The 27,164-nt window shown below is 38.0% G+C and overlaps 1 protein-coding gene across 1 annotated transcript in view; it reads left to right on the top strand.

Annotated features, from left to right (window-relative positions):
* Positions 1 to 26,907, top strand: part of LOC142161370 (uncharacterized) — a 51,664-nt gene extending 24,757 nt beyond the window's left edge. The window contains exons 2-7 of the mRNA XM_075216924.1: positions 5,372 to 5,471; positions 7,227 to 7,529; positions 8,944 to 9,195; positions 10,415 to 10,531; positions 17,154 to 17,282; positions 23,215 to 26,907. Coding sequence (XP_075073025.1) covers positions 5,405 to 5,471; positions 7,227 to 7,529; positions 8,944 to 9,195; positions 10,415 to 10,531; positions 17,154 to 17,282; positions 23,215 to 23,273 — 927 coding nt within the window. The 5' untranslated portion in view covers positions 5,372 to 5,404 and the 3' untranslated portion in view covers positions 23,274 to 26,907. The remainder of the gene's footprint in view (positions 1 to 5,371; positions 5,472 to 7,226; positions 7,530 to 8,943; positions 9,196 to 10,414; positions 10,532 to 17,153; positions 17,283 to 23,214) is intronic.
* Positions 26,908 to 27,164: the final 257 nt, after the last annotated feature.

Below are 27,164 nucleotides of genomic sequence, written 5' to 3'. Positions count from 1 at the left end.
GGTGCCCTGTATAAGGGTTTGTGACATGTTCTCTGACAAATGGGACAGGAGCGGCACTACTTTTTCATGGCCATGTGTACCCCGGGCCAGTAAAACCTAAGCAGAACTCGTTCCCGTGTTTTATCCTCCCCTAGGTGTCCGTCACAGACATGTGTGTGTGCTGCTTTTAACACTAGGGTTACATGGACCTGAGGAACCATTAATTGTTTTACTTTTTCCCCCTGCACATTAGCAACTCTATACAGGAAATTATTTTTAACAATAAAATATGGTATACCTTCTGCAGGCTGGGCGGCTTTCGCTACAGCATTTACCTCAGTCACACTTTTAAAGGCATGTTCCAAAGTGGCATCATTAAGTTGGTCTCGAGCAAAGTCCTGCAGAGGAAACAAAATTGGTGTTGCTGACCAGTCCGTATCCTCACTGACAGGCGGGGTGGGCTCATCTGCGACATCACCGACCAATTCTAGTTTGGACTGTCCATGTTTCTCCGCAGGTGGATGCTTTTGTGTAACTCCTGCTGTGACTCCCAGGATGGCATTCCGGTTTGGCGGTTCCCAAAGATCGATGTCCAGATGTTGTGGATCTTTAGGCGGTTCCTTTAAGAACGGGCTACCGACCGTTGCATCAGTTGCCGGCATGTCCGGCCGGATCCGCTCACCGAGGACATCATTAAACAGTGGGAAGTCTCGCCCCAAAATAAGTGGATATGGGAATTTAGGTACTATGGCAGCTACCACCATAACAGTTTTGTCTTTGATTGTGACTGGTAGTATTGTTCTTTCATACTCCTCTGTCATGCCATGTACGCAAAGAACCTTCACCCTGGGCAACCGAGAAGTTATGGTTTCGGGTAAGGCAGAGCTGGAAACCAATGAGAGTTCACTCCCCGAGTCAACCAAGGCCAGAACAAGGTTCTGGTTGATTAGCACAGTCACCCGGAACAAACAAGGACTTCCTGATGTGGGACTTATGGTAAAACAGCTTGGAAAAGCAGGCCCAATATGTGCCACGGAACAGTCCATGGGTTCCGGTAGTTTAGGACACTCTGCCTTAAAGTGGCCTAGCTCACCACATTCAAAACACTTCAGATTAGACAGTTTTGCACCTGGCCCTCTGTCCGTAGCAGTTTTGCCATTGGGCCCTGTAGCAAGGATTGTCAAACCTGGCTTTTGGCGTGGCAGCGGCTTTGGCACAAATGTAGGTTCTTTAGTCATTTGCTGTAGCGCACAAAACCTTTCTACCACGGTGGCAAGCTCTTCATAAGTTTGCGGGTCTGATTGCAGAACCCACCTTTGCAAATCGCGGTTCAGCCCCTGGATGCTGTGATCTATCGCCAGAACTTCAATAATCCGAGAAGGCGAATTCTCCTCAGGCTGCAGCCATTTCTTTAAAATTTTAGAAAGCTCAGCCACTTGCGCTCTGACCAGTTTTTCTTTAACATAGCGCCATTGGTGATAGCGCTGGGCTCGGCCTGGCCCGGAAACTCCAATGCAAGCCAATATCTCAGACTTTAGGCACAAATAATCAGAGGCCATTCCTCATCTAGATCCATATACGCTCGCTGAGCTTCACCAGTCAGATATGGCGCCAGCCTCTCAGCCCAATCTTTAGGAGGCCATTTTGCCCTTTTTGCAAGTCTCTCAAAGGACACCAGATATGCTTCTATGTCATCACCTGGCAACATTTTCTGGAGAACAGGACCAAGTGGTTCATTTCTGTCATGTCTCACCTGCCTTAACTCTTCTCTTAAGAGCCTTGTGTTTTCCACCTGTGCCTCAGCAACTCATAGTATCTGAGCTTGCTGCTGTTGCTGCGCAGCGGCCACATTCACGAGGGTTTTCAGTACTTCCTCCATGTTGACGTCTGCGCGGGTTGGGTAGTGGAAACTTGCTTCCCGGAGTATCCCACTCCTGACACCACTTGTGGCAAAAGCCCGCTACTGCAGAAGCACACGCGAACAACTTCTTCCTTTTTGTGGTGCTTTATTGTCAGGATGGTAAATGTTTTGACGCCGTATACTTGCACAGCAATCATGGAGGCCCTAAACACACGCTATACATAGTCCAGCTCTCTCTCAGGACCAGCCAGCTCACCCAGCGTTGGTCTCTATGCACAAATGATATAAACAAGCTTTTATACCTGATACTTCTCCCCCAGCCTTAGCTTGATGGACAGGTGACACACCCACCTTCTCTTTAAAAGGAAACGCCCATCACTGGCTCTGTAATTCAAACAGACACACCCTGTCTGTTTGCTGAGAGGAAGGATTTCAAGTCATGTAAGTTAAACCAAATTTAAACTATTGCTTTTCATACATAGGTCTTTACATTCAATCTAGGTGCATTACTGCACAAATGTTTTACTCTACTTCCCTGCTTTTTCTACATATTGCCAGCTAAATGCCTCCTTTTGTTACAGTATATATATATTTATATTTAGGGGCCGCGGTGCACAGCTTTGCCCGGGGGCCCATAATGTAGTTAAGGTGGCCCTGGTGTTCAGGCCACTCAAAGCCAGGTGCGAAGAGGAAAAAAGATTTTTCCCACTCAAAGCTCTGGCGGAAAAAGATTTTAAAAACATTTTTTTTAGAATTATGAAATACAAAAATAAATAATCATGCGCACATTCTACTGGTCTTTAGCAATTAATCCTACTTAAAATATAGATGAAAGCATATGTTGTTCTTAATAAAGATGGGTTTTAATTAGAAGTAGATATGCTGCATGATGAAATGTGTGTTGAGACCATTATGTTGTTCAATACATTATTATATAATACAGTACAGTACAGCCAATACCAAAAGATACATACATACTGCTGAATTCGCATGTGCTTCGCTGTGCTCCCACGGGTACCAGTGGACAGTAGTTCTCTCTAGAATACTGTGGTCAGAGAATGACTGACGCTAGTGGGAGCGGCTATGATTATATACATTCAGTGTTACAGAGAGAACAATGTAGATGACGTTGCTTGCTTCTATAGGTCCAGACTTCAGGTGGGTCCAGGGTAAACAGGTCATAGGCTAGTTCAAACAACCCCCTCAAAGGCTGAGGGTCAACATTCCAGATGATTCTCCCGCCCAGAAACCAGTTACAACTAGTCCATTAGCATTTTACAGTTCGGTATCACTCTGACTGTTTATTCCCTAACATCAATAACTAGAGTATGCAATATGCGATCTCTTCAGCGAATGAACCGGACAGCTGCTGATGAATGGGGGATTAAAATGATATCAGACATGACACATTTCCTATAACCTGAACTTAAAATAACACTGAAGTGTACATATAATCATAATATATAAACTAATAATAAACTAAATACTATCTGCTCATAAATCACTGTATAACGGAACCAATATGAATATGAATTATATAAATAACTAAATGTTGTAATGCGAGTGTGTGTGTGCGTATTTTACCGTGCAATCGCAGTATGCCATGTGTTGCGTGGCATACTGAGTGCAATCGCACAATAAAACAATATTAACCAATATACTTTCGTTCATCCAATTATACGACTTCGACATAAGTAACATGTGTTCTTATATGTTATAAACACAAGGAAAAAGGAGCAACACAAAACAACCAAACTACAATGCTGTCTACTGGGATAATATGTACTTCCCACACGAGTGCTAGTTACAATAACACAACAAAATAGCGCCCTGGTACTAACAACCAAACTATGTGACCAGATGCCAAACAACTTTAAACTCCTAGCACTAGGTGTAGTGTAATGCTCTAACTCAAACACAACAGTTCAAAAACACCAATCACAGGATACAAACAACAAGGAATAATGGATACCAAAAGCTTATCTTTAATGGGGGCCTGACTTCTGGACCCTATAAGACAACTTACTTTAAATAATACACAATACAGTAAAGTGACCACCACACAAGGGCTACCCGAATACAACACAATGGGAACAGATCGGGCGTGGGCTCACAATGAGAGGGAGCGTCCTAATGGTTTACCACAGGCTAATCTTGCACTTTAATTGATGCCCACAGGCTAACCCTGCAATTTTAATGGGGTCACAGGCTAAGCCTGAAATCAAATGCTGCCACAGGCTAAGCCTGTAATGTAAACTAATGCGCCTTAGGAGAAATACAATTCTAAACAATCCTAACTACCCAGGGTCTTGTGCCCACTTCTGCTGCCCAAAGTGTAAGAAAGATGGAGTGCAGGCATGGGGCTGCCCAAAGGGCCTTACCTAACTCTAATAGCTGTGTAGGCAGCAGGAGCGAACCTTAAAAGGTGTTTTGTTTCCCCCTGTTAATTTAAATGCCCAGTGGTGAGGCCTGATTAGCTCACCGTGCCGGCCCTTGATTGGCTGCAGTGACTCATTTCCTGTTCGCTGTCAACAGTGCCGGTACCTGCAAGAGCAAGGAAGAACTTATCGTTGTCGGATCCATGAACAGATGTGTCTTCTTTGCTGCTTTTCCTTGCTCTCTTCATGGGCTTCCGATGGGCACTACCTCACAGTAGGACCACTCTATCAGCAGAAGCATCTTTACGGGGCGGGTGGCTTATCATACATTTGCAAATATGTGTAACTGAGATTTCTGCAGCTTTGTTACTAATTCACAGAAGTGTGCTGGGGGATTTGTCTCTGTATTTGTGCCTTTCTGGATAACCCCACCCTTTAAAGCACCTCCTGTGAACCTCTAAATTGATTGAACAACTTCCATTTCCGTGACCTGTAGACACACTCCTTGGACTGGTGATGTTTTTGAACTTGCTGGCATCAGAGGCTCCATATTTATGGCTATTTCACCCACAATGTTCTATACGTCAGCAAAATGAGACAGAAGAGTAGTACCAAATACTAATATTTCATTTTAAAACTAATAACCATTATCATAAAGCAGGCAAAAAAAAACGAAATCTGAAAAAAGAAAATAATGGCACTGCCATTTCTAAATTTGATGGGGGACACAATAAATTCCCAAGCAACGTATTTACAAAAATAATTTTTCAAGTGTCAATAGCTGCAATGAGCATACATAATCTCATAAACCTAACATAACATAGTTGTAATGTAATTTGCTAACCATTCGCAATTGCAGACATTCCCTTTGCTGGCTAGAGACTGACGCAAACAAGGCTGCAACCAATCATCTGATATAGTTACAAGTAATGAATGCAGTGTTCTCAGGTGTGGAGGTGCTTCTTAATGGCAGATTTCAACAGACTGAGAGCTTATTAATATTTCTGTACATCTTATGTACATATAAAAAACAGCATAAAGAGTAATGAGTTCATGCATTTCATGATATTGCAAAGAATGTGCTACTTATTTCTTCGAAGCATGCAACACTAAAAGTAACTTCAGTGACAGTATGATTATTTTTTTTCTCCAGTGTCGTCAGATCTATGAATCAAAAGCAATTGAAATGTTTGGGGTACAAAATGTCTATTTTGTATTGCTCATATTACATGGAGTATACAGCAATAATGATTGTAAGTACCATTACAGTTAATAAAAGTATAAAAAATATTTTGTTTTGGCACTGGACAAAACAGTGCACATTTTAAAGGCGCTATCATTATTATGATATTTGTTACATGTAAGGGTAAAATTAAATGAGGATAAAATTAAATAAAAGTCAATTATGAAATATATTTAATTAAAAAAAAAATGCATGCTTTGAAATATATTTATTGTTTTGCTATTCTTCAGTGTAAAGCTGTAGCACAAAGCTATTGTTGTCTTTAGAAAGCATTTGGCTGATGACCAAATATCTCTACAGACAGCATTGGAATTGTAACAATGATCTCCATCTTTTGATGTTCAGTGACCTTCAATAGCTAACTTCTGTTTAAGGGATTCTTCACACAAACAGATTACTCACGTTGTTTTCCAAACTGAATGAGGTGTTAACACAATGCCAAGTAAATACTGTTGGCAAGGGTTTTATTTATCACTATACAATGCTGTGTACATCATCCACACAGACAGCATCGAAATATGCAGTACAAGGTTACAACAACAAAAAAATGGTGTTTGCTTGAATGCTGTCCTTGTAGACAGAATATATAGCTTGGCATAAGGATCAACAGAAAAATTGTTGTTGGTATTTGTACCTTTTTATTTCTCTCCCTAAAGCTACAGATGCATAAAACATTTGTCATTTCATAGAATGTCATTGGCTAAGAATCAAAGTAGGGAGGAGACAGACAAAATAGACACTACCAGCAGTAAAGCAATATTGTGACAAATAGTATCCAAAATATACTTTTTGGTAGTCTGTGGCTTGGTTTGTCTTAATGATGCCACTGATACTAGAAAGATAACCGCAACATAAAGTTTCAAAGATATTAATAACTAGAAGCTCTCCGATATCTGCTGTGGTCCCACTGATTTTGTATGCAAAACTAGTTCCCATAGGTTTCTATGGCAACTGCAGTTTTGCGTGATTTAACAAGTTCCGTTGCGATGACAAATGATGATTAACGGGGCCCAGTTAATTAATAAATATGCCCCTTAATGTGTACCCTCTGCATGCCCAAAGTGGATGCAACCATTTTGTGATTTACCCAATTTTCATGAAAATGTAGCTAATTAGTTCAATAGGAATCAGTGAAATCATTGATGTGCATAAATACATAATTTATAAAATTGCTGTTTCTGCTGTATATATGTCATAGATACAATTTTCATTTGCTCCACCCACCAATAGGATGAGTGCCTTATATACCCTCCTCGCATTCAAAAAGAGAAATTCCTCACAGCTGCACTCAAATTTAAAGAAAGTAATATAATTTAGAGGGAACTGTGTACAATACAACTCTGAGTAGTGAAAGATGTGCAGAACATGGCCATACCTCCATAGGTGAACTGATATGGGCAAGGACAAATTAGTACTTCTTAATTCAGTATGTGTGTCTGTTTGTTTAAAACTATAAGGTGATTCCACCCAACAGTCCAAATACAAAAATCGGGGCAATTTTAGGTCATGACCAGGAACTGCTCATACCATTCAAGATGTGCCTATACCATGATCTGCTCGATCACCCCCAATTATATGTGGCTCTGCCCATGATTGGTAAACTCCACCCCATGGTACAATTCTACTGTTTATATATAAGACTGTAAACCACTAAAACACTAATGAATCATATGGAAAAAAATATTATTAATTGTAACTTCACATAAAATATTATTTATTATGGTTGTGAAATAACATTCCTTTCTTATCTTTATTTTCACAATAGTTTTTGAGGTTCAATGCAACAAAATCACAAAAGTTCAGTGTGGTGGTGACATAACTGTCACATGTAATGTAACACACCCAAATTTTTCAGTCACCCTGAAGCTGGATGGGATCAGTATAATGAACATTTCAGAACTGAAAGAAAATTTCTCAGAAGATAACATTTCTATTGAAGTGTCAGAAAACATGATGCAGATGAAACTGACTATACACGATGTCAGATTTTCCAATATACCACAATATGATCTTTGGATGTATAGAGGGAACGGAGAGAAAAAGGTTGACATTTCTGGGGAACTTTATGGTAAGTGGAGGAAGGGTGGGAGAATAATTTACATGTATGTGTAGTTTATTTATACATATCGCACCACAAGAGTACCCAGTACCTTGCAAACTTATAAGTTACAGACATAGGAAATTCATACAAATATAACAAGTGTGAGTTCCTTTGGAGTGCACATAGATGCAATTATTCCTTGCAAAAACCTAATTGCCTAATTAGTAAAATGCAAAAGTGGTGAATGGTTTAGTCAAAGTATACAAGGGCAAATATGGGTGGGTGGGGTTAAAAATGATTTACTTCCGAACAAAGCAAAGAGATGCTACTTGGTTTTCTATAAATATTAATTAATACATATCTGTCATGAATGCATAATATTAACATATAATAAATGTATAATGGTTCTGGTAAGCGGGCCATAATTCAGAGAAAATGCACCATGATCTCTAGGCTGTCCAGTATTTTTGTTAAATTTTGCCTCTTTTTTTTTCTATAATCTGTGGTGCCATCAATTGTTTGTTTTGTATGCTCTATTGGAACTTGCATATTTATTCCTATAAGGTGGCAGCCTGATTAAAGTCTTTATTTTTGAGTGTGTGCTTTAGCACCTTTTAGGTTTGTCTTTGACAATTTTAACTTTATTATCTGTTCTATAGTTTATTTCAACCAATTATTAAAATCATCACCAGCACAAGTTGAAAACATATGTTTGTCATATAATAAACTGGTAAACCCCTAATTATAGCTACTAGTTTGAAAAGGTTAAAGAATGTAAAATTGTTAATGTCAAGATGGTGATCACTTCATGTTAGACCAGGGTTTCTAAACTTCAAAAGTTCCCCTTGTGTACGGTATACACTTCTACTACACTAGCACAGGGAGCTACAGGAGAAGCTTCTCCCTTTGCAGACCTGGGAACAACATGCTGCTTGGCCTTTCCTCCTCCTATCCTGTGTGCTTACAGCTGTGCTCTCTGGCGGTCCAGGAGAAAATGAACCACGGCCACCACAGTCAAAATATTGACATTCAGAATGGCAACATGTTCATTATGTGACCCCACCTAAAATGTTGACATTGTGACTATCAAGTTGTAATATCGGCAGTCACAATGTCGCCAGACAGCATTAAATTAAAAGTGGCAATATTAAAAAAATTAAATTAACAAGCGCCCTGTTGGCACTACCTTAAACCTCCCCCCAAAATATCTCAATAAGAAAAAAGCGTGCTTCCCTTCAAAAAAGTTTAACTCAAGTGCTGCCAACCTAGGCTGCTACTAGCAAAATCGAAGAGGGGGCCAAAAAGCGTGGGGTTAAACTTTTTTTGGGGGGGGGGCACATTTTTGTTTTTTTACTTTTTATTATTAGTATTCAACTAATTAGGCACTGTTTATTCAATGTTTGTAAGTTACTAAGTTCTATGTTCTTTTTTTTTAACTCAGGTGTTTGTGACCCAGAGATCTCCTTTGACAATGAAAAATTAACATGTGAGGTGGAGAGCCAGAAAGAGTTACCAGTCATTTGGGTGGATAGCAATAGAAAAGTCTTCCCAGGGAAAGATGAAACAAGACCACTAAAAACAGGATTTAAGTTATTTAGTTCTCTGAAACGGACAGATGACATCAGTAAATTACAGATGTGCTGCTATGTGGCTGATGTGAAAGAGAAGATAAAATGCTTCCCCAAAATCGAAGGTTAGTTCAACTGTATTCTGCTCATCTTGTATCCATATCTAAAAGAAAAGAATATGAGAAACATTGAACAAAGTTCAAGGACCACCTGGAATGTTACGCTGTCTAAACATACACAGATATCCATCTTGAGTTATCAGCAAACTGGCCCAATATCACAATGTGTGTGTACCCAAAGCAATCCAATTTAGACACAATCGGTCAGTTCAAGTGCCTAATGGCTGGATATGTCCAATTTGGCTACTTACAAGCATCCACAGATTGGAAACTGATCCCAGTGCTCAGGCTAAATGACAGGATTGTCACCTGCATGGCCACCATTAGACTTTCTATATATCTGCCTGTCACTGTATGAAAATATTAATTTTATTTACTTATATTTTATTTATTCTTAAGATCTACTCCTATTGTCACATCTGGTCTAATTTGCACCTGCTATGCAGCTGTAGATTGTTTATCCCCAAAAGTCCTGTTTTTTTATATGTCAGTCCTGGTTTTTCTAAAATGAAAGAAACAAGGACTAAAAACTAGGAGGTACGGTCTGCTGATTTAAGAGCATTGGTGGGTGGAACAGGTGGGTTGGATATGCTTCAACGGTGCGGAAAATTCCGACACCGAGGAGTCCTCCACTTCAAATCCAAATCTGTGAAAAAACGATTTAAATATAAGCAGACTTACCTCCATACCGACGCAGTACATCTCCGATCGCAGGATGCTGACCGCAAGTTATTCCGACTAGTCAGGTGTCCGTCACTAGACCTTCACGTCATTGCGACCTCTATCACTTTTAATTTAAAGCGTCAATGTCGGGTTAAGTGTTTAAACACTTAACCTGCGGGGTCCTGACATTGCTGTCAGAATCCTGCTGCGATCGGAGATAACAGTGTCGGTATGGAGGTAAGTCTGCTTATATTTAAATCGTTTTTTCACAGATTCGGATTTTAAGTGGAGGATTCCTCGGTGTCGGAATGGTGGTAATCGTGTAATCGTGAAAACGATTACCACCGGGAACAGCTATGTAGTGTGGGCAGTTAGAGGGGTTGCCCAAAGTGTCCTAATTTATAAAATCAGGCATGTTGGGAGGCAGATGGTCTGGCTTTTAGAATCTGCAGTAGTATACAGTGAATATAGTATATGCTGTGTACATGACACCAGACCTATGTGTTTAATGTATGTGTAAATAGAACTTAAATAACTGTGAAATAACATTTTGTTTTTACAGGATTTCATGATGTGGCTGAAAAAAAGGTCACTCATTACATTATTTACCCTCTGATCGCAGTTTTAGCCATTGCTTGTCTACTTCTTGCTCTGCGTCACAGAAACAGGATACTCACAGGTAAATATACCGAATAGTTTCTAAAGACAACAGAAGAACCATAAAATGTAATATAAAGAAATGGAAAAATAACAGTGCTGAAGATGGCTCAAATGGCTTGGAATCTACACTAACACAGTGAGCAAAGTATATAATTAATATAATGGATTTATTAAAATAAAACATAAAATTGCACATATATGTGTATGTATGTATATATATATATATATATATATATATATATATATATACATATATATATATATATATATATATATATATATATATATATATATATATATATCTCAATAACAAAACATATAAAACACAAATACATTTGTACCATTAACAAATGCATAATGTTAACATTAATCGCTTGTTGGGGCTATTAGAAAATCACACAATGGCATTGGTGCATGATTAACCACCATAAACACATAGGTACCTATGGAAAACCTATAAAAAAAGACGACACTGAGTCTTTACATCATCAAAAGCTGTGTGTGGGATAGGTGTTAATAATCAATATGCTGCACTTGACAAGTTCCTTTTTTGCCAATTATGAATAACTTCTGTTTGTAGGATCAGTTAGACAAGATAGGCTGAACTGGAGGTGATTGGCAGAAAAGAAGTGTTGTCAAAAGAATGTACTGTAATAGATAAGATAGACAGACTTATAGTCCCAAATTAGCTGCCTTATAAGAGTCTTTTCTTGATTTTAGAGAGAGGACTCATGGTTGGGGTAGGCCATAGTGTATAGAGGGGAGATTAGTGTTTCAAGTGAAGAGGCTAAAATAGCAGGATTAGGAGCATCAAGATTGCTTCTAGACAGGGTAGGTAGGGGTGCCGGAGATGAGAAAAGAGTGAAGGAGAGGAGGTGGTGGTCAGAGAGTGGAAAGGGAGAGCTGGAGAAGTCAGAAAGAGCACATTGATGGGAGAAAACAAGGTCAAGGTAGTGTCCAAGACAGTGGGTGAGGGAAGAGGTCCATTGTGAGAAGCCAGAGGAGAAGGGAAAGAAGTTTGATGGATGTTGGGTCTGTGGGGTTGTCGATGGGGATGTTAAAGTCACCTTGGATGATGGAGGGGAGGTCTGAGGAGAGGTAGTGCATCTGTACAGTACATTTGTATGTCTGCAAAGCTGTAAATCAAAATCTGCCTGCTTAGTTAGAGAAGCACTAACCTCTTAAAATGACAAACTGCTACAGAGGAGTGAAAGAGAGCATGATGGGTATAATTATTTATGTATAAACACTCCAGATATTTCAGGTTTATTATTCAGCTCAGTAATACACAGCCTTCTGTTCCATGTACTTTAATATATAATGAAAGAAAAGACATTTTAACAGGAAAGCACTCGAAGGGCTTAATGTTATTGAAATATTAGTTTGTAACTTTGTATTGATTAATACATTTCAATAACATTGTCCCTACATGGTTTACAACATGTATGTTATTAGATGTGGATAATTTTCATGAATATGCAGTAATTAATATCATAACACTTTATTAATATTGAGGTAGCCTTGTATTTATTTGTGGACCCATGATATTTATAACCACAAAAACACAGATATAGTATAGTGGTATAAACAGAAGTACTCTAATCAGGAGATTCAGCAGATATCAGTAGGATTCATAATAGGATGGAAGAATATTTTGCATATTTGACAGAATAAAACACCTATTTTTTAAATTAATACCTTCAAATAAAGAGGGGTACAAAACAGAAATAAGGCGGAGGGGGACACAGCAAGATAAGGGCATGAGGACAGGGTACATTGATATAGTAATTTCTGCAGCAAGACGCATTTAACAATACATGAAAAATGTTGGAAGCAATCTAGAAACAGGACAACTTAATCTATTAAAAAGGAGGGTGATGCTATTTTGTTCTTTAAAATAAACATGTTGTCCTGATGGTACTGATGATGTTTTATCAGAGGGGAGGATACCACTGGGGAAAATTTGAATCCAATTTTTTCTAATTCCTGCTTTTCTGAGTTTGAGCTATAATTGTGGAGAGGAGGGGTGGGTTTGGATCTCTCCAGTGTTGTCTCAATGAAGCCATTGTTGCTAAAAGTATATGACCAGTCACATAATTATTATGTACATAATTATTATGAGCCTGACAATTTTGGGGGTAATGATGTCAGAGTGCTAATTCTGGAGTAGGATGTAAAGTTACTTCTTTCACCTGATGTACTAAGGAAAAAAACTTGATCCAAAGGTTTATTTTAACTGACTGGCATTACCAAACGGTGTATATCAAATAGCCAACATCGTCACAGTTACACAGACAGAATTTATAGGCACTTGGCTAGATTTTATAGGTTTTACTAGTTATATATATAATCTATGAATAACTTTACCTATCATGTGTGTATGGTTGATGCATTTAGACATTGTGTAAGAATTCTGAAATATTGTTTCCCATTCAGAATCAGATATTGTAGGTCTGTTTCCCATGTGGATTGTATTACTAATTTACAGTTCTCAATGCGGGAAAGCAATATTTTATACCAAAAAGTTATGCCCCCTTTGTGGTTTTGAAACATAAGTTTAGAAAGAATGATAGGTGAGGGTGATTTTAAAATAGAGTTTGTTGCATTTTGGGACTTCATTACTGATTTGTAAGAATTTATAGAAAACGTGCCAGAGTAGATTGTATTTTTATTGGATTTGAGAGAAGAAAATTAATGGGTAGATTTACTAAAACCTCTAAAAAGGAAAAGCGGAGGTGTTGCCTAAAGCCGATTGTATTCCATTATACAGGTGTAGGCTCCGAGTATTGGCGCTTTAAAACCGGCATTTTCAGTGTGTCCATAGTAAATGACCTCATATCATACTGTAAGTGTTCAGGGCATTCCGGATTGGACAGTGCACAGTGATTTCAAGCTCCGGATAAACTGCATGTCTGACATATGGTTAGTAGGCATTTTATTACTGTAGGACTTATAGCCATCGTTATTCCCATGCCGTTTAAAATATTGTCAGGGTTCATATTACCGTTTTACCATACGCCACCCGATCTAAATATATATATAATATTTTTGGTAAAAACAACATTTTTACAGCTGCCACTCAGCCTAGTCCTGAGATCTCAAAATGAACCTATGATTTAGTCAGTTTATTGCCAACAGTTTAATAACAGTATATAGTTACATTCTATAGCATCATCTATATCTAATGGAATGTGAATTCTAAGATAATTTAAGGAATTTGTTTGTGAATTATATTTAAATGTATTGTTAATTAGGGGAGTGATTCTTGAGTTGTTTCAATAGTGAGAACTTCTCATTTAGTCAGGTTAAGTTTATAGAAAAAATATTTTTCGGAATCCTGAAGTACTTCATGCAGGGCTGGTAATACGATCTTGGGTCCAGTTACAAAGAGCAATACATCATCTGCAAAGAAGAATCGTTTGTGATGTGTATTTCCGATCCATGCACCTTTAATTGCCTCTGACATTCTATTTTTTTCTGCCAGAGGTTCCATTGCTAAGACAAAGATAAGTGGGGATAAGGGCACTCCTTCCTAATTCCGTATGTTATCTCGAAGCTGGCAAATAAACATCCATTGCTGAATATATGTGCTGTAGGAATTTTATATAACAATAAGGTTGCCTGGAAGAAGCTGAATCTGAATTTGGTTAAAACAATAGTTAGTTAACCCCAGTGTAGCCTGGGGTTAAAATGCTTTTTCTGCATCCACAGAAAGTAACAGCTGTGGTTTGGACTTTGTTTTATGGGCTGTTATAATGTTAAAGACAAATCTCGTATTATCAGGAGCTTGTCTACCCAATACAAATCCTACCTGACCCTTGTTCACTAACGTGGTATAACTGTATTTAGTCTATTTGTGACTAATTTAGCAAATATTTTTATGTCCGAATTGAGTAATGCAGTAGGGTGATATTTTTTGACACAATGTAGGATCTCAATCCAGACATTCTGGATTGTAATGATCTGTGCCTCTAAAATTCCTTGGGGAAAGTAGTCTTTTTTATGCTTACATTGAATAAACTTTTCAAGATTCTTTGTAGATCTGCCTGAGAAGTGATGTAGACCTTATTAGTATAGCTGTCCGGACCTAGGGTCTTATCTTTATTTAATGTCTTGATTTCCCACTATACTTTCTCATCAGACCAGGGTAGCTCTAGATGCTTTAAAAAGGAGTTTACTGTATCTGTTGTAGGTAGAAGGTTGTCAATTTTTAGATTACATAATTTTTCATAAAATATGTAAAAAAGTTTGTAATATCTAAAGGGTTTGATACATTGGTTATTAATTAGGTTTTCACTCTATTTCTAGGATTCTTACCCTTTAGCTTGCAAGCTAACAATCTGCTTGCTCTATTTCCTAGAGTGTAATACTTCTGGTTTAGATGGGCAATAGCTCTTTGGATTTGGGCCAAAGATAGTGATTGACGTTTTTTCCTTGCTTCTATGAGATCTGATGTAATTAAACTGCTTAAAGAATTTTCTTTTGTTGGGATTCTATGAATGTTACTTGGTTTTCAAAATGTCTTTATACTTGTTCATTTGTTTATTAAATTCTAGCAGCTGTCTGAATTGCTGCCCCTTTCATAACCACCTTAAGAGCACTTCAGTGTGTAAATACTGATGTGTCCTCTGGATCATTAGTTTGCATATAAATGTTAAGCAGTTACTGTAACACTTGTTTCCCTTCTAAGTTAACAAATAATTAGCTCGTTTCCATGGTCTAGGGGGGTGCAGATGGTCCCATTTCAACAGCAAAGGAGCATGGTCAAACCATGCTACTGGTAATGTGTTAATTTTTGTTGGAGAGACAATTTATCTAGAAGGAGCAAGTCAATGCAAGCATATGGATTATGTCCATGGGAGACAAATGTGAATATTTGACTCTCCATGCATCATAAAGATCAAATTCTTCTAAAATATGTCGGAAAGCAACATATATAATTTGGTTAGTTCTAAGAATAGTTTTCTTTGTTTATTTATTTATCATAACAGGATCTATCTAATTTTGGATCAGGGGCTATATTAAAGTTGCCCATAATAAAAAAAAAATGCACCTACCCTAACTTTTTGGATTACAGGGCATACTTTTTTAAATAAGAGGATATGTCTGAGTTTGGGAACATAGATTGATACATATGTAACAGGTTGTGTTGTTTTTTTTTAAGTTTGCCTACTAGGATATGAAAGATGCTCATTTTTCAACAGATTTTAGCAATTACCAATATGACTACTCAATTAAGTTTGAATGGTCCACTAGATAAATAGCAAATATGATATTTCTGATTTGTAATTTGAGGATAAGCATGCAATGGGGAATACTCTATCTTATCTCTATATTGTATTGCTTTATTTGTTTACATTTAAGACTGTCATCTGTGCATTGTGGTGCAATGTCATCTGGTCAAAACAAGTCAAACCAGTTACTATACGCTATTATTGTAAAGTTTTGCACAAACACAAAACTGTCCTAACATCATTAATGACTGTAGTTTTTAGAATAACAGTTTGTGTCCTTTAAAATCACATTAGTTACATATAACGTATTGTGCGTTTTTTTAAAAAATGCACATACATCAGATATACGCATGTCTGTATTCACCAAGGAGCGGATCTGGAGATACGTCCATTGATAAATACGGGTCTAGGCACACTCTGCTCTAATACACTGCAGGGTACAACCAAAGCATATTTGGAATATCAAGACACAAAAGAAGGCACAGAAAAAATGTATTATTCCCCCCACCCTATAATATACATTTATTACGATGTTCTTAATGTCTACTGTACATAAAATAAATGTTTACTGTTGCTCCTGATTGCAAACTCATGTTCTTCTATCTTGCATACACAGCAGTCATCACTAGTAATTTGCACTTACACCAGTCCTGTAGCTGGTACAAGTGTTGCGACTGAAAATCAGATACCTTTGAGATGCTCAAAGCTTGCATCTGACACTGCTGTGTGAGCTTGAGCTTGGCACACCATTACTGTTTTGCCCATGAAATCATAGGCTGTAGTACAGGGCCTTTGCACTCGAAGATGAATTGGACATTTCTACGTTCTCTGGCGCATGGTACGGTTCTGGGCATGGGCAAAGTAATTGTGCGCAAAATACACAACTTACTGACATTTATGCTCCTTAATGAATCAGGCCCAATGTGTATATTATCCTAATAGGCATATGGGCAACTTATTACAAGAATTTAAGTTCTATATATGAGACACATAGCTTAATTAACCATAAACCTATTATCCCCAATTCACCCTAAATAAGGATTGTCATGATTTTGTGATCTATTCTTCCTACACACCCAAACCACTCTTAGTTATATTTCTCCCATAACCACTTCTGTTCAGTCCTAATAATAACAATGACTTCCTAATGTGATCTATAGAATTGTCCTTTTTCGTGAATTTTTCCCACTCTTCTTTTGAATGATCCTCCTCTCTTGTCAGAATTGAGAGTGCAATTCTAAACCCTTTGTGTAGTTCCCATTCCACTAATGTTCATATAAGCACTGTCCTTTCTCGCTTGAGATACAGTATGTTATATATAGTAAGGAAGAAAGTCATGTCCCCATTCATGGTAATGTCATGTACACCTGGTGTATGATTGATAAAAATGCTGTGTATTGCTTGCAGGGTGCACTGAGCAAAGGCATTCCAGCCTCTTCACTTGGGGGACCAGTGTTGACAAAAGTTTTAAGCGGCTGAAGGAAAGATTTGTTGTCCCACAAGTATTCACAGTGGAGGACCTCCAATATAATCAAGGTACTGCAAACAATCTATGGTGAAGAAAATACAAAAGGAGAACAGAACCTGGTATATAATAAATGCAAACAAAACATATAAAGTCAATGATACCGATACCCACAATAAGTAGAGTCCAAAACAGTCCAGTAAAAGGTTCCCTTAACCAAACAATAGAACCTTAATTCCAATTGCTCCGTCCCAAAAAGAAACAAGTCTCAACACCACATGGTTGAGTATGTTGTAGTATCAACATGGAGGTATAGGCATTAGACACTTTACCTATAATCAGTTGGAGTACCGCAAGGCTCAGTGCTAGGTCCTCTGCTGTCCTCTATCTATACCGCTTCTCATGGAAATCTAATAAGTTCCTTTGGATTTCAGTATCATCTCTATGCGGATGATACCCAAATTTATCTATTCTCTCCTGATATCTCGACGTCTGTGTTGTCCCATGTAACTGACTGGCTTTCTGCCATTTCATCTTGGATGATCTCTCGCCAACTCAAACTTAATCTTTCTAAAACAGAGGTAATAATTTTCCCACCCACCAACAAGAGCATACCTGACATTTCTATCTCTGTTAATAACATGACCATAAATCCCACTCCACAAGCTCGCTGCCTAGGTGTAATCCTTGACTCACACCTATCCTTTGTTCCCCACATTAACTCTATATCTATATCATGTTATATACATCTAAAAAACATTTCCAGAATTCGCACATATCTCACGCAAGACACTGCAAAAACCTTAATTCATGCACTTATCATCTCCCGCATTGACTATTGCAATTCCCTCCTTACTGGTCTTCCACAAAGCAGACTCAAACCCCTACAATCTATTTTGCACGCTGCAGCAAGATTGATTTTCCTTGCAAATGGTTATTCCTCTGTTGAATCACTCTGTATGTCTCTACACTGGTTGCCTGTTTTCTACCGAATACAATATAAAATACTTTTACTAACCTACAAGGCCATCAACAAAGCTGCAGCAACATTCATCTCCTCTCTTGTCTCAAAATATCTCCCAACTCTGCAACTCCGTTTTGCACAAGATCTGCGTCTCTCATCCACACTCATCACATGCTCCCATTCCCGGTTACAGGACTTTTTTCGGGCTGCACTCACTCTATGGAATTCTCTCCCTCGCACAATAAGACTCTCCTCTGGTCTACAAACTTTCAAGCGTTCTCTGAAAACCCACCTCTTCAGACAAGCTTATAATATTCCTCAACCACCCTCTTAATCTCACTACATTACCCTATTACCACCCTTTACACAATTTCACACAAGACAACTACCCTTTGACCAACATTGTTGTGTGACAGGATCATTTAACTTATGAGTCACTTTTACCTTTGCAGTCTGGCTGGGCCGTAATGCAAAATGTAGGACTTAACCTGATGTGTCAAACTCCCGTTGTCCCATAGATTGTAAGCTTGTGAGCAGGGCCTTCTCACCTCTTTGTCTGTTTTACCCAGTTTGTTTATTAATTAACTATGTTTGTCCCCAATTGTAAAGCGCTACAGAATATGATGGCACTATATAAATAAATGATGATGATGATGATAAACAATGCAGTAGATACTAGTCCCGTTGCTACTATTTCCCCTATCTTCAAACCTTTACCAAATATAATAACCCTTCCTACCATACTCCACTGCACCAAAAGTGATCTAAATATCTAGCCTTCCTTGTATTTCTCCTTTGAGAAAGGACCTGGCTGGTTAAGAGGTAATTTGATTCTCATTTTGAGTCAGCACCTTGTAGTTTGCACACTGCTTTCGGTTTTCAAGCCCCCCATTTGTGATTGTCTTAATAATTTATCTGTGTTGGTTGTAGGAACAATAAAATAGAAACCCTAATCTCACATTGGTTGGTTCCCACCTTTCCAGAGACTTCCTGCAAATAAGTGAATTTAGAATGATCTCCCCACCACACCACCACTTATATAGGATAATGTGGGTAATGGATCCTTGTACAATATTTGTAAGGTCTGTGGAAAAATGTATTCTAATCCCTCAGTCTGTGTAGGAGTCGAGTGCCTTATGTGTGTGAGGATCTGCCGCGACGACAGCTGGTAGCGCACCATCAACACTGGCATTGCAGACTCAGCACTTCTGCTAAAGATTAAGTAAATCAAGAGATCTGTATGCAGTCTTTACCAAGCTTTCCAAGCAAAGTTTCGATTTGCATTTCTCTGTTGGTGGTTCAAAAATTCTTGTTTTGTTTGCCTGTTCATCAATTTCAGCTTCATCCCTCACTATTCTACCAATCCATGGTCTTCACTTGGTGTGTCTTTAACAACTACCCCAGCCAAGTGACTCTTTCCTGGGAGCAACCAGCACACAGTGACAATATGGAATTTTAAATGACCATTATATTGTTAAGGCCTGCTGCTTGTGGGTGATATGTACAACAACAAGTGCATATATGAGTTGTAAGCCCACTGTTGCACTGCTTTACCTGTTAAATTAGTTCATTGATTACTTTAAATTTTTTGAGTTAGGGCACAGGCCATTGTGATCTCATGCAATAAGATCAATGTGGCAGTTTGATTTGCTTTCTTAGAGGAGTTGGCCTACATCATCTCTGAACATGTCTGAACAGCTGTACAGCAGCATTGTATTCCACGTGTGTCTTTTCTTTTTTTTTTTTTATTTTGAAACCGCAGAGACAAAAGAGATAACATAATTAACAATCATGCCAACAACAAGTGGCTGATAATACAAAAATAGAAAACCCAAAGTAGCACATATAAAATATAGCCCTAGCGTCACTTAGGAAACAGTGAAGAAAGAAGAAACAGGGTAATCTATTACTTGTTAAGACTTGAAAACATTTATGGTAAAGCGGTGTTTTTGTTTTTTTTGGGTGAGGTGGAGGGTGGGGGTGGAAGGGAGGGAGGGGGGAGAGGGTATAGGGTTAGGTTTTTCGAGTCAAGCAATACCCGGAGCAGGAGAATGCTGCCAATCAAACCACGGTTTCTCCACGTGTGTCTTTTGGAAGGAGGGCAATGTAATCTAGTTGTCACACCTGTCCAGGTTTCTGCACCATATATTTACCTACAGCTTTTTTGTGTGGCTCATTTCTTTTGTTCAGCAAACACAGCACAGTTTGTGCTCATTTCTTTAGTTCAGCTAATACAACACAATTTTTTTTGTGTGGCTTATTTCTTTAGTTCAGCAAGCACAGCATAGTTTGCATGGCTGTCTGTATCATGTCCGTGGTAACCAGTTGTCCTTTATGTTGTTTCCATTTGTAGGTAGCTTTCTGAATTAAATGTACTGCTTGAGAGAGGGTTCTCTTAAAAAACATATTTAGGACTGAACCGTTATTGTAGTGATCTTGGTAAGTTTCTCTGCTGTTTATATGTAGTTTTCAGTTGCTGGGACCACAGATGTATATGATCCATGTGGATCACCTTTATATGTTGGGAGTGTGCTTGCTCTCAAAGATAATCTATCTTTCCTTTCCCTACCCGTGACACCCATGTACAGTCCAGTTTTCATGTGTCAAAAATAGCATCCTTGTGGTCAGTCCTTTATTAATTGCCCTTTGCAGGTTGATCAACTGTCAGTATAAATGTGGACAACAGGTGGGGAGTCTTCCTGTAGTACAACATCTTTAGCCAAGTGGCTAGATCTGCCCTGTTCGGTCTCTTGGATGCCAGTATCAGTGGTAGTACTGTAGTATGTTTGAAACCACCGGCATCCATCATGCATCACTGTCGCTAAGCCATCTGCTCCACTGCCGGTCGTGGCGGCACGCTTCCTGGTGCCTCTGGCGTCCCGGCCGTCACCATGATGACCGGGACGTCACTTCCTCCCTCCTCATCCCGATTGCCTAGGCAACAACCGGGATGCTTAGTCCCCCCTGCGGGCCCGGCTGTTACACAGCTGGCCGGGCGCATGCGCCTAGTGGTGTATGAGCACAGCCTCATTGGCTGATATGGGTATGAGCTCAGCTGGGCACTCTACTGTGATTGGTCCTCATCTCCATTTAAGGCAGTGAGGACTGAGCCTCACTACCAGTTATAGCTCCAGTCCCTGTTGCTGACCTGCTCCTTCCTCCTGCTCCCGCTCTGTTTTTTGATTGATTCCCCGTGTATGACCCTTGGCTTGCTTACTGGACTTTGTTGGATTGCCTGTGACCCTGAACTCTGCCTGTTTCTCGGATTCGTTGCTTTCTGCCAGCCCTGACCCTTGCCTGGACTTCACTGTACTGCCTGCTATAGCCCCTCTGACCTCGGCCTGTTTCTGGACTCCGTTACCTGCTACCATCAGGCCCTCACCTGCGCTGCGGTAATACTATACATTTGTACTACTCTGAGTTTAAGACCTGGGAGCATCTGAGTACCTGTGAGCATGTCCAGCTCTACAGGAAAGGCGGCGGCTATAGGAGAAGACCTCTCCTGCCTGTTCTACAAGTTTTTGGTAATTTCTGTCAGCCATAACAGTCTGTCACTATTCTAGCTTAGTCATCTCTAAACTAAGTGGCTTGGCCAGATGTGGTGTGTCTCCGATTGCTACCCTAGCCAAGTCATTTTTTCCTGGTAGCTGCCAGCACCATGACAATCAAAGTCTGATTCCCTAGGTTTATTAATCTCAGGTCCTGGGCTATGAGTCCATGGCAAACTATATACTGCTGCCCTACACGTGTGATAGCAAATTGGTCCTGGCACTCAATAGAATCAATAGAAATAGAAAAAGAAAAGTATCTGTTAAACCAATTACAGCATGTTCTTGGATCTATCCTCCACAATTGTAATTATGTCTGGTATGGCTGCTATCAGTGAGGTGCTTGTTTGTTAGGCTTTAGTAATCCACAATCACTTACCAGGTTCAATCAAATTTTTTTATTGGGAAAACAGGAGCAGTAATTGTATTAACTGCAGGTCTTATAATGCTGACTCTTAACAAATTCACAATGGTCACTCTTATTTCTGTGTGGCCTCCCTGTACATGGTATTATTTTACACACACTGCAGTTGGTGTTGACGAAAAATATATATGTAAACCCATTTTGCCTGTACCTTCACCACAAAGCTATTACTGGTATAATCTCCCTGCTCAGTTTGTCCCTGTAGGGCATAAACTTCTAGTATGTTTTCAGGGAGGAAGGAGATTAGTCATGAAGGTACGCCTCCCTGCTATTAAAATTCGCCCTGAGGTGCATCTTGTGTGTATAAAGTGATTGTCCCACGCTTCCCTTAAAATATGTTCTCCCTTGCAGTGGGCTGGGTCCTCATGCAATAAAGTAATCTCGGCTCCTATCTGCATAAGGACCATGTCACACAGTGACTTTTAATATGGGAGCCTATCCCCATGGGTCATCTGATTCATTTTTTTGGCCATTTTGTCACAAGTGAGTGAGAACCTCACACTTTCTGTTCTTATAAACATCTAACTCCTGAAAGGAATATAAGGACTCTCATTTGCGTTTTGCCATTTTACGTTGCCCACTGCCTTCCCCCCTCCTCTTTGCTAAAAACTTTACTAAAAACGTGACTTATTTTTAATACAGTACAGGTATAGATCTTATTTATCTCTTCCCACAGCACTTAAGAAAAGTTTCATTTTCAAAGATAAAAAAGTAGTTTCATAAGAGAAAAGTGACAAAGGTAAATACATTGCCCTACTGAGGTGCACAGCTCAGCAATAAATCCAGGGCCAAGGATCCACTGCACAGTCAAAAATATTATATATTTAACACCATAAATATATACATATTATAGATTATTATGTATTTGGATTTTTTTAATGGTACCACACATGGATCACTCCTACAAGTTCATCCTAACAGTACATTGGACCCTGTTAGTGCAGTCAGGAAAACTCTAGTGTTTTTCACAACCCATTTCTCAATGTCATTGTTTTATATCCAGTATTCTTAACCATTCTTCCACACCGTCTGATATACTAACAGTATGTTCCCTACTTTCCAATTAGGAGAATCTCAGGAGATTTGCATAGAGCTGATACCAGCAATGCCAACTGAACAAGTATAATCAAGACTGCTTCTGATGAAGTAAAGAAAAAGATTAATTACTCAAATAATTATATTCTGTCTTGTCACAATACATGTTTTGGTGTATAGTTGCAATATAATGTTCCTTAATATCCCAAATAATTTACCTTATACTGTGCCATCTTGTAATTTACCCTTATAAGGCTACGTAGACACGTGTGTTAAAATTCTGTATTTAAGATGCATTTCTAATGCAAGTTAAGTGCATATAGATGGCTGTGAAAATAAAAATCATTGTCTTAATGAAACTACATAGTTGCATATTTACATGTGTTAACTTATGTTGCACTTCAGTTTCATTTGTTCCATTTCAGTACGTCAGAAGCGCAAACATGGTAGTTTAGATATGTGTTTCACGTGCTTTTACATTGAACACGATAACATCTTTGTGTGTTGCCACAGACATCTAATTAGATGCATTTACACATTCATTTAAATGTATATGAAATTCATATACATACAAATGCAATGCAGTTTTTTTATACATTTTTACTGATGTTTTAACATACATTAAAAAAAAACATTGCAACCACCAGTGTGTACGTAGCTTAAAGGAGTTTAGTAAACAGGATAACTAGTTATCTATGACTTAAAATATTTTCTTTTAATATTTTGTGGATAACAAAAGCTCCATCTGTAGCATATTAATTGACAATTATTTTTTAAAGAAATAGTTTATGTAATTTATGATAATGATTCTAAAAACAGCAGCCAGTGGTATGAGGCATTAAATTATATTGAATAATCATCCCTCAATTCTTATCATTATATTGTTTTGCATTTTGGGTTACAAAGTAATACAATCAAATTTGGTAAGTGCATATATTTTGTACCTCTTTATGTAATTTACTTGTTATGAAATAAATAAAAAGAGGATTTAATACTTTTACTGGGTTCTACAGTATGCATTGTATGAACAAGGTCCTGGAACCTGGGTGAGCATTTTACGCTGCTGACTCTGTGAGGCCATTAATGTAAGCCAATTGCAAGGAGCATGTAGTGCCACAACTGCGTGCATGAACCAGTAGAACTTGTTAATTGGCTTATGTGCTCAGGAATTCAACACTATATAGATGTAGTGTGCAGAAACTACTGTAAGCACTAGTAGACTTAGGAATTAGGAATGTGATGAGCATTAAGAGTGAGCCACAGGACACTGCAAATGCTCCCTAGTGACTCGCGACACATATAATTCAGGGATGACATAACGGCCTTCTGTATAAATAAACTAAATTACTGAAAGAACAATTATGTTATTTACAGTAATAGATTATAGGTTTTTATAACCAGTACATGTTATATTTCATATAACCAGATATAAAAAATGAAATATTTTAGGGGTGGGCTTAACTTTACTTCTCCAAATTGAAAAAATCGTTTTGTTCACCTTTAACAGTATTATTTTTCTTTAGATGACTCTTCTGTACTACTACTCTTTAGTCTCCATGTTCTTTTCAGGGAGCCAAGAGAGGGGGAACAGGTACAAAATAGCCCGGGCCTGTTGGTGTTGCTTGTGCAGGAGCCAAAGGGCTGGATCAGCCTGGCAGAGAACCAGAGTTCAGGGCTGGCCCAGCACCAGAGCATAGAGAGGTGGATCGAGCACATATTTGCCTATTCTCCGAGAACGTCCAGGAGACTCACAAATTTTGGGGAGTTCTTCCAGACTCTGGGAATAGTAAGCCGTCGTCCCAGATCCCACCTCTCCTTCTAGTAAAGAGGGCGGGGCCTTGATGACACGATTTGCATCATCAAGATCCGCCTGACTTGGGACACTCTTTAGCTGTATTAAATTACTGCTAAAACACAAAACAAAATGCAACATAAATAAACACAAAGTGCCAAAAAAGGTGGACATCAGGCCAAGATTTTATAAATTTATGGGTGATGTGTAACAAGGGATGTGTTTATTTGTTCTAATTTGTTCTAATGTAGTTCATACATTTATTTTTATGGTGTAATCACTGATAAATGAAAATATACATGTCTTATGGACAGTGTACACTGATGTGCATGCTACTCTGTAGTATCCATAATTGCATTGATAACACTGTAGTTTAATTGTTATGATTTGAAATTTGGGAGAATATCCTGACAGTTGTCAAACTACATTCTGTGTTTAAAATAATTCATTTACATTTTGTATAGCAGTAGAATGGAAATTGTCAGAATATTCTTCCCAATTCCTAATTCACTATTACTATGTTCTGTAAACAAACTGTATATACGTCAATGGTTTTACAAAATGTAAGTCACCAATTGTAATATATTGTTCGACTGTATATTGTTAAAGTGAAATTATGTAACAGATAATGTAAATACACTAAATTTACCATAGTTTTATATAGGTTGTAACTTACTGTTATGTCATCATTATGTATGTTACATGAGTGGCTTTCAATAAAAAGTTATTTAACAAAACCCAAAAAATTTAAATTTTAAAAATAAGCTACAAAATAAATCTATAAAGGATGTTACTTACACAGGAAAAATAGCAATTGTAGTAAACTCTTGCGACTAATTTTGTATTATCTGATCATTCTTTTATTTTTTTTTAAAAAGAAATTTGGTAAATTGACCTTATGTTTTGATGGACCATATTGTTGCTTGGCACGATGAGTGGTTCTGGGAGGAGAACAGACTTCCCATGGTTTTCTGATCTTGTAGGAATTTGTGTAAAGTACTATGCAATATAATGACCAAAAAATTATTTTTTTTACTTATATCATATCTGCTAATTAAAATGTGTTACAGGCAGCTGCACTATTAAAATGCACTATTTGTAAATAGCAAGGCCTTTTTCTAAAATTCTATAAAATGTTCTTTTATTTTCAACATCTATATAAAGTTGTATATCCAGCGAAAAATGTAAAAAATAGGAAAATATGAAGTTAAAGAAAAACTTGTGTCAACTGCAGATTGAAGAAATGTGTTAGGTAACATAACAGGTGAAAGTAGTTTTAAATTGTACTTACCAATTAAGATGTCCAGTTATGATGAATTGTATGTGCACTTTGTAGCGTGGTTTTAATATAATGTGAAGTCTGTTGTATATATTTGCCTTTATTTTGCCTCTTAAGAACTACTGTGTAACAACTGTTTTAATCAGCCCTGTGCCTTCCCCATGCTTTCCAGTGGAGAAACAGAAAGAGTGGTATTGTTGTACTCATTGATCCCATGACGAAAAGCATTTCCTGTGCAGACCAAAATCTTCATGTAACACAGTATAGACGTGGAGGTAAAAAAAGGATAAAGTCTTTACTTTATTGACCACGTTCATCCTGTGTTATGTTTTATGCACTGTGACTGGGCCACTCTTTATTATAGGGATCCATGAGCCTTATTGCTCTGGAGTCCAACTTCCCCACACCAGAAGAATGATGGGACACAGCACAGGGCGGATCAACACAGTCATGTGCACGTAACCCTAAACATTTTCAGACAATTTTGTTTAAATGGTTTCACACATTGTAGATTTTATAATTGTTTTATACGTTGGAAATTATTGTAGATACATTGTTACATTTCTGTTCTGATTTTGTTCCAGTTACCATTATACAATATTTGTATATATTTTTATGTTGTCCAGAATGAGAGAAAATCAACACAAAGTTTATAAGCCTATATTAAAATATGTTTCCATTTTAAATAAAAGTTTAAAATGTATATATTTGTATCTGTCTGTGCTTCTTTTAATAAATTGCTATGTTTTGTATGTGTTCCCTCTATTTAATATATGACACAAATATGCCAATGCATTGTATTATAAGTACTCTATAAACTAAAAGTATACATGAAGAATAGTCATCTTTCTTCTTTATTGGGCTAAGTATCATTTTCTGAACAAAATTATACTTTGTTACTCTAGTATGCT

Source organism: Mixophyes fleayi, chromosome 6, assembly GCF_038048845.1.
Source record: "Mixophyes fleayi isolate aMixFle1 chromosome 6, aMixFle1.hap1, whole genome shotgun sequence".
NCBI classification, from domain to species: domain Eukaryota; kingdom Metazoa; phylum Chordata; class Amphibia; order Anura; family Limnodynastidae; genus Mixophyes; species Mixophyes fleayi.
Note: the sequence above shows the minus strand (reverse complement) of the source record. Positions and strands in the feature narration are given on the sequence as shown.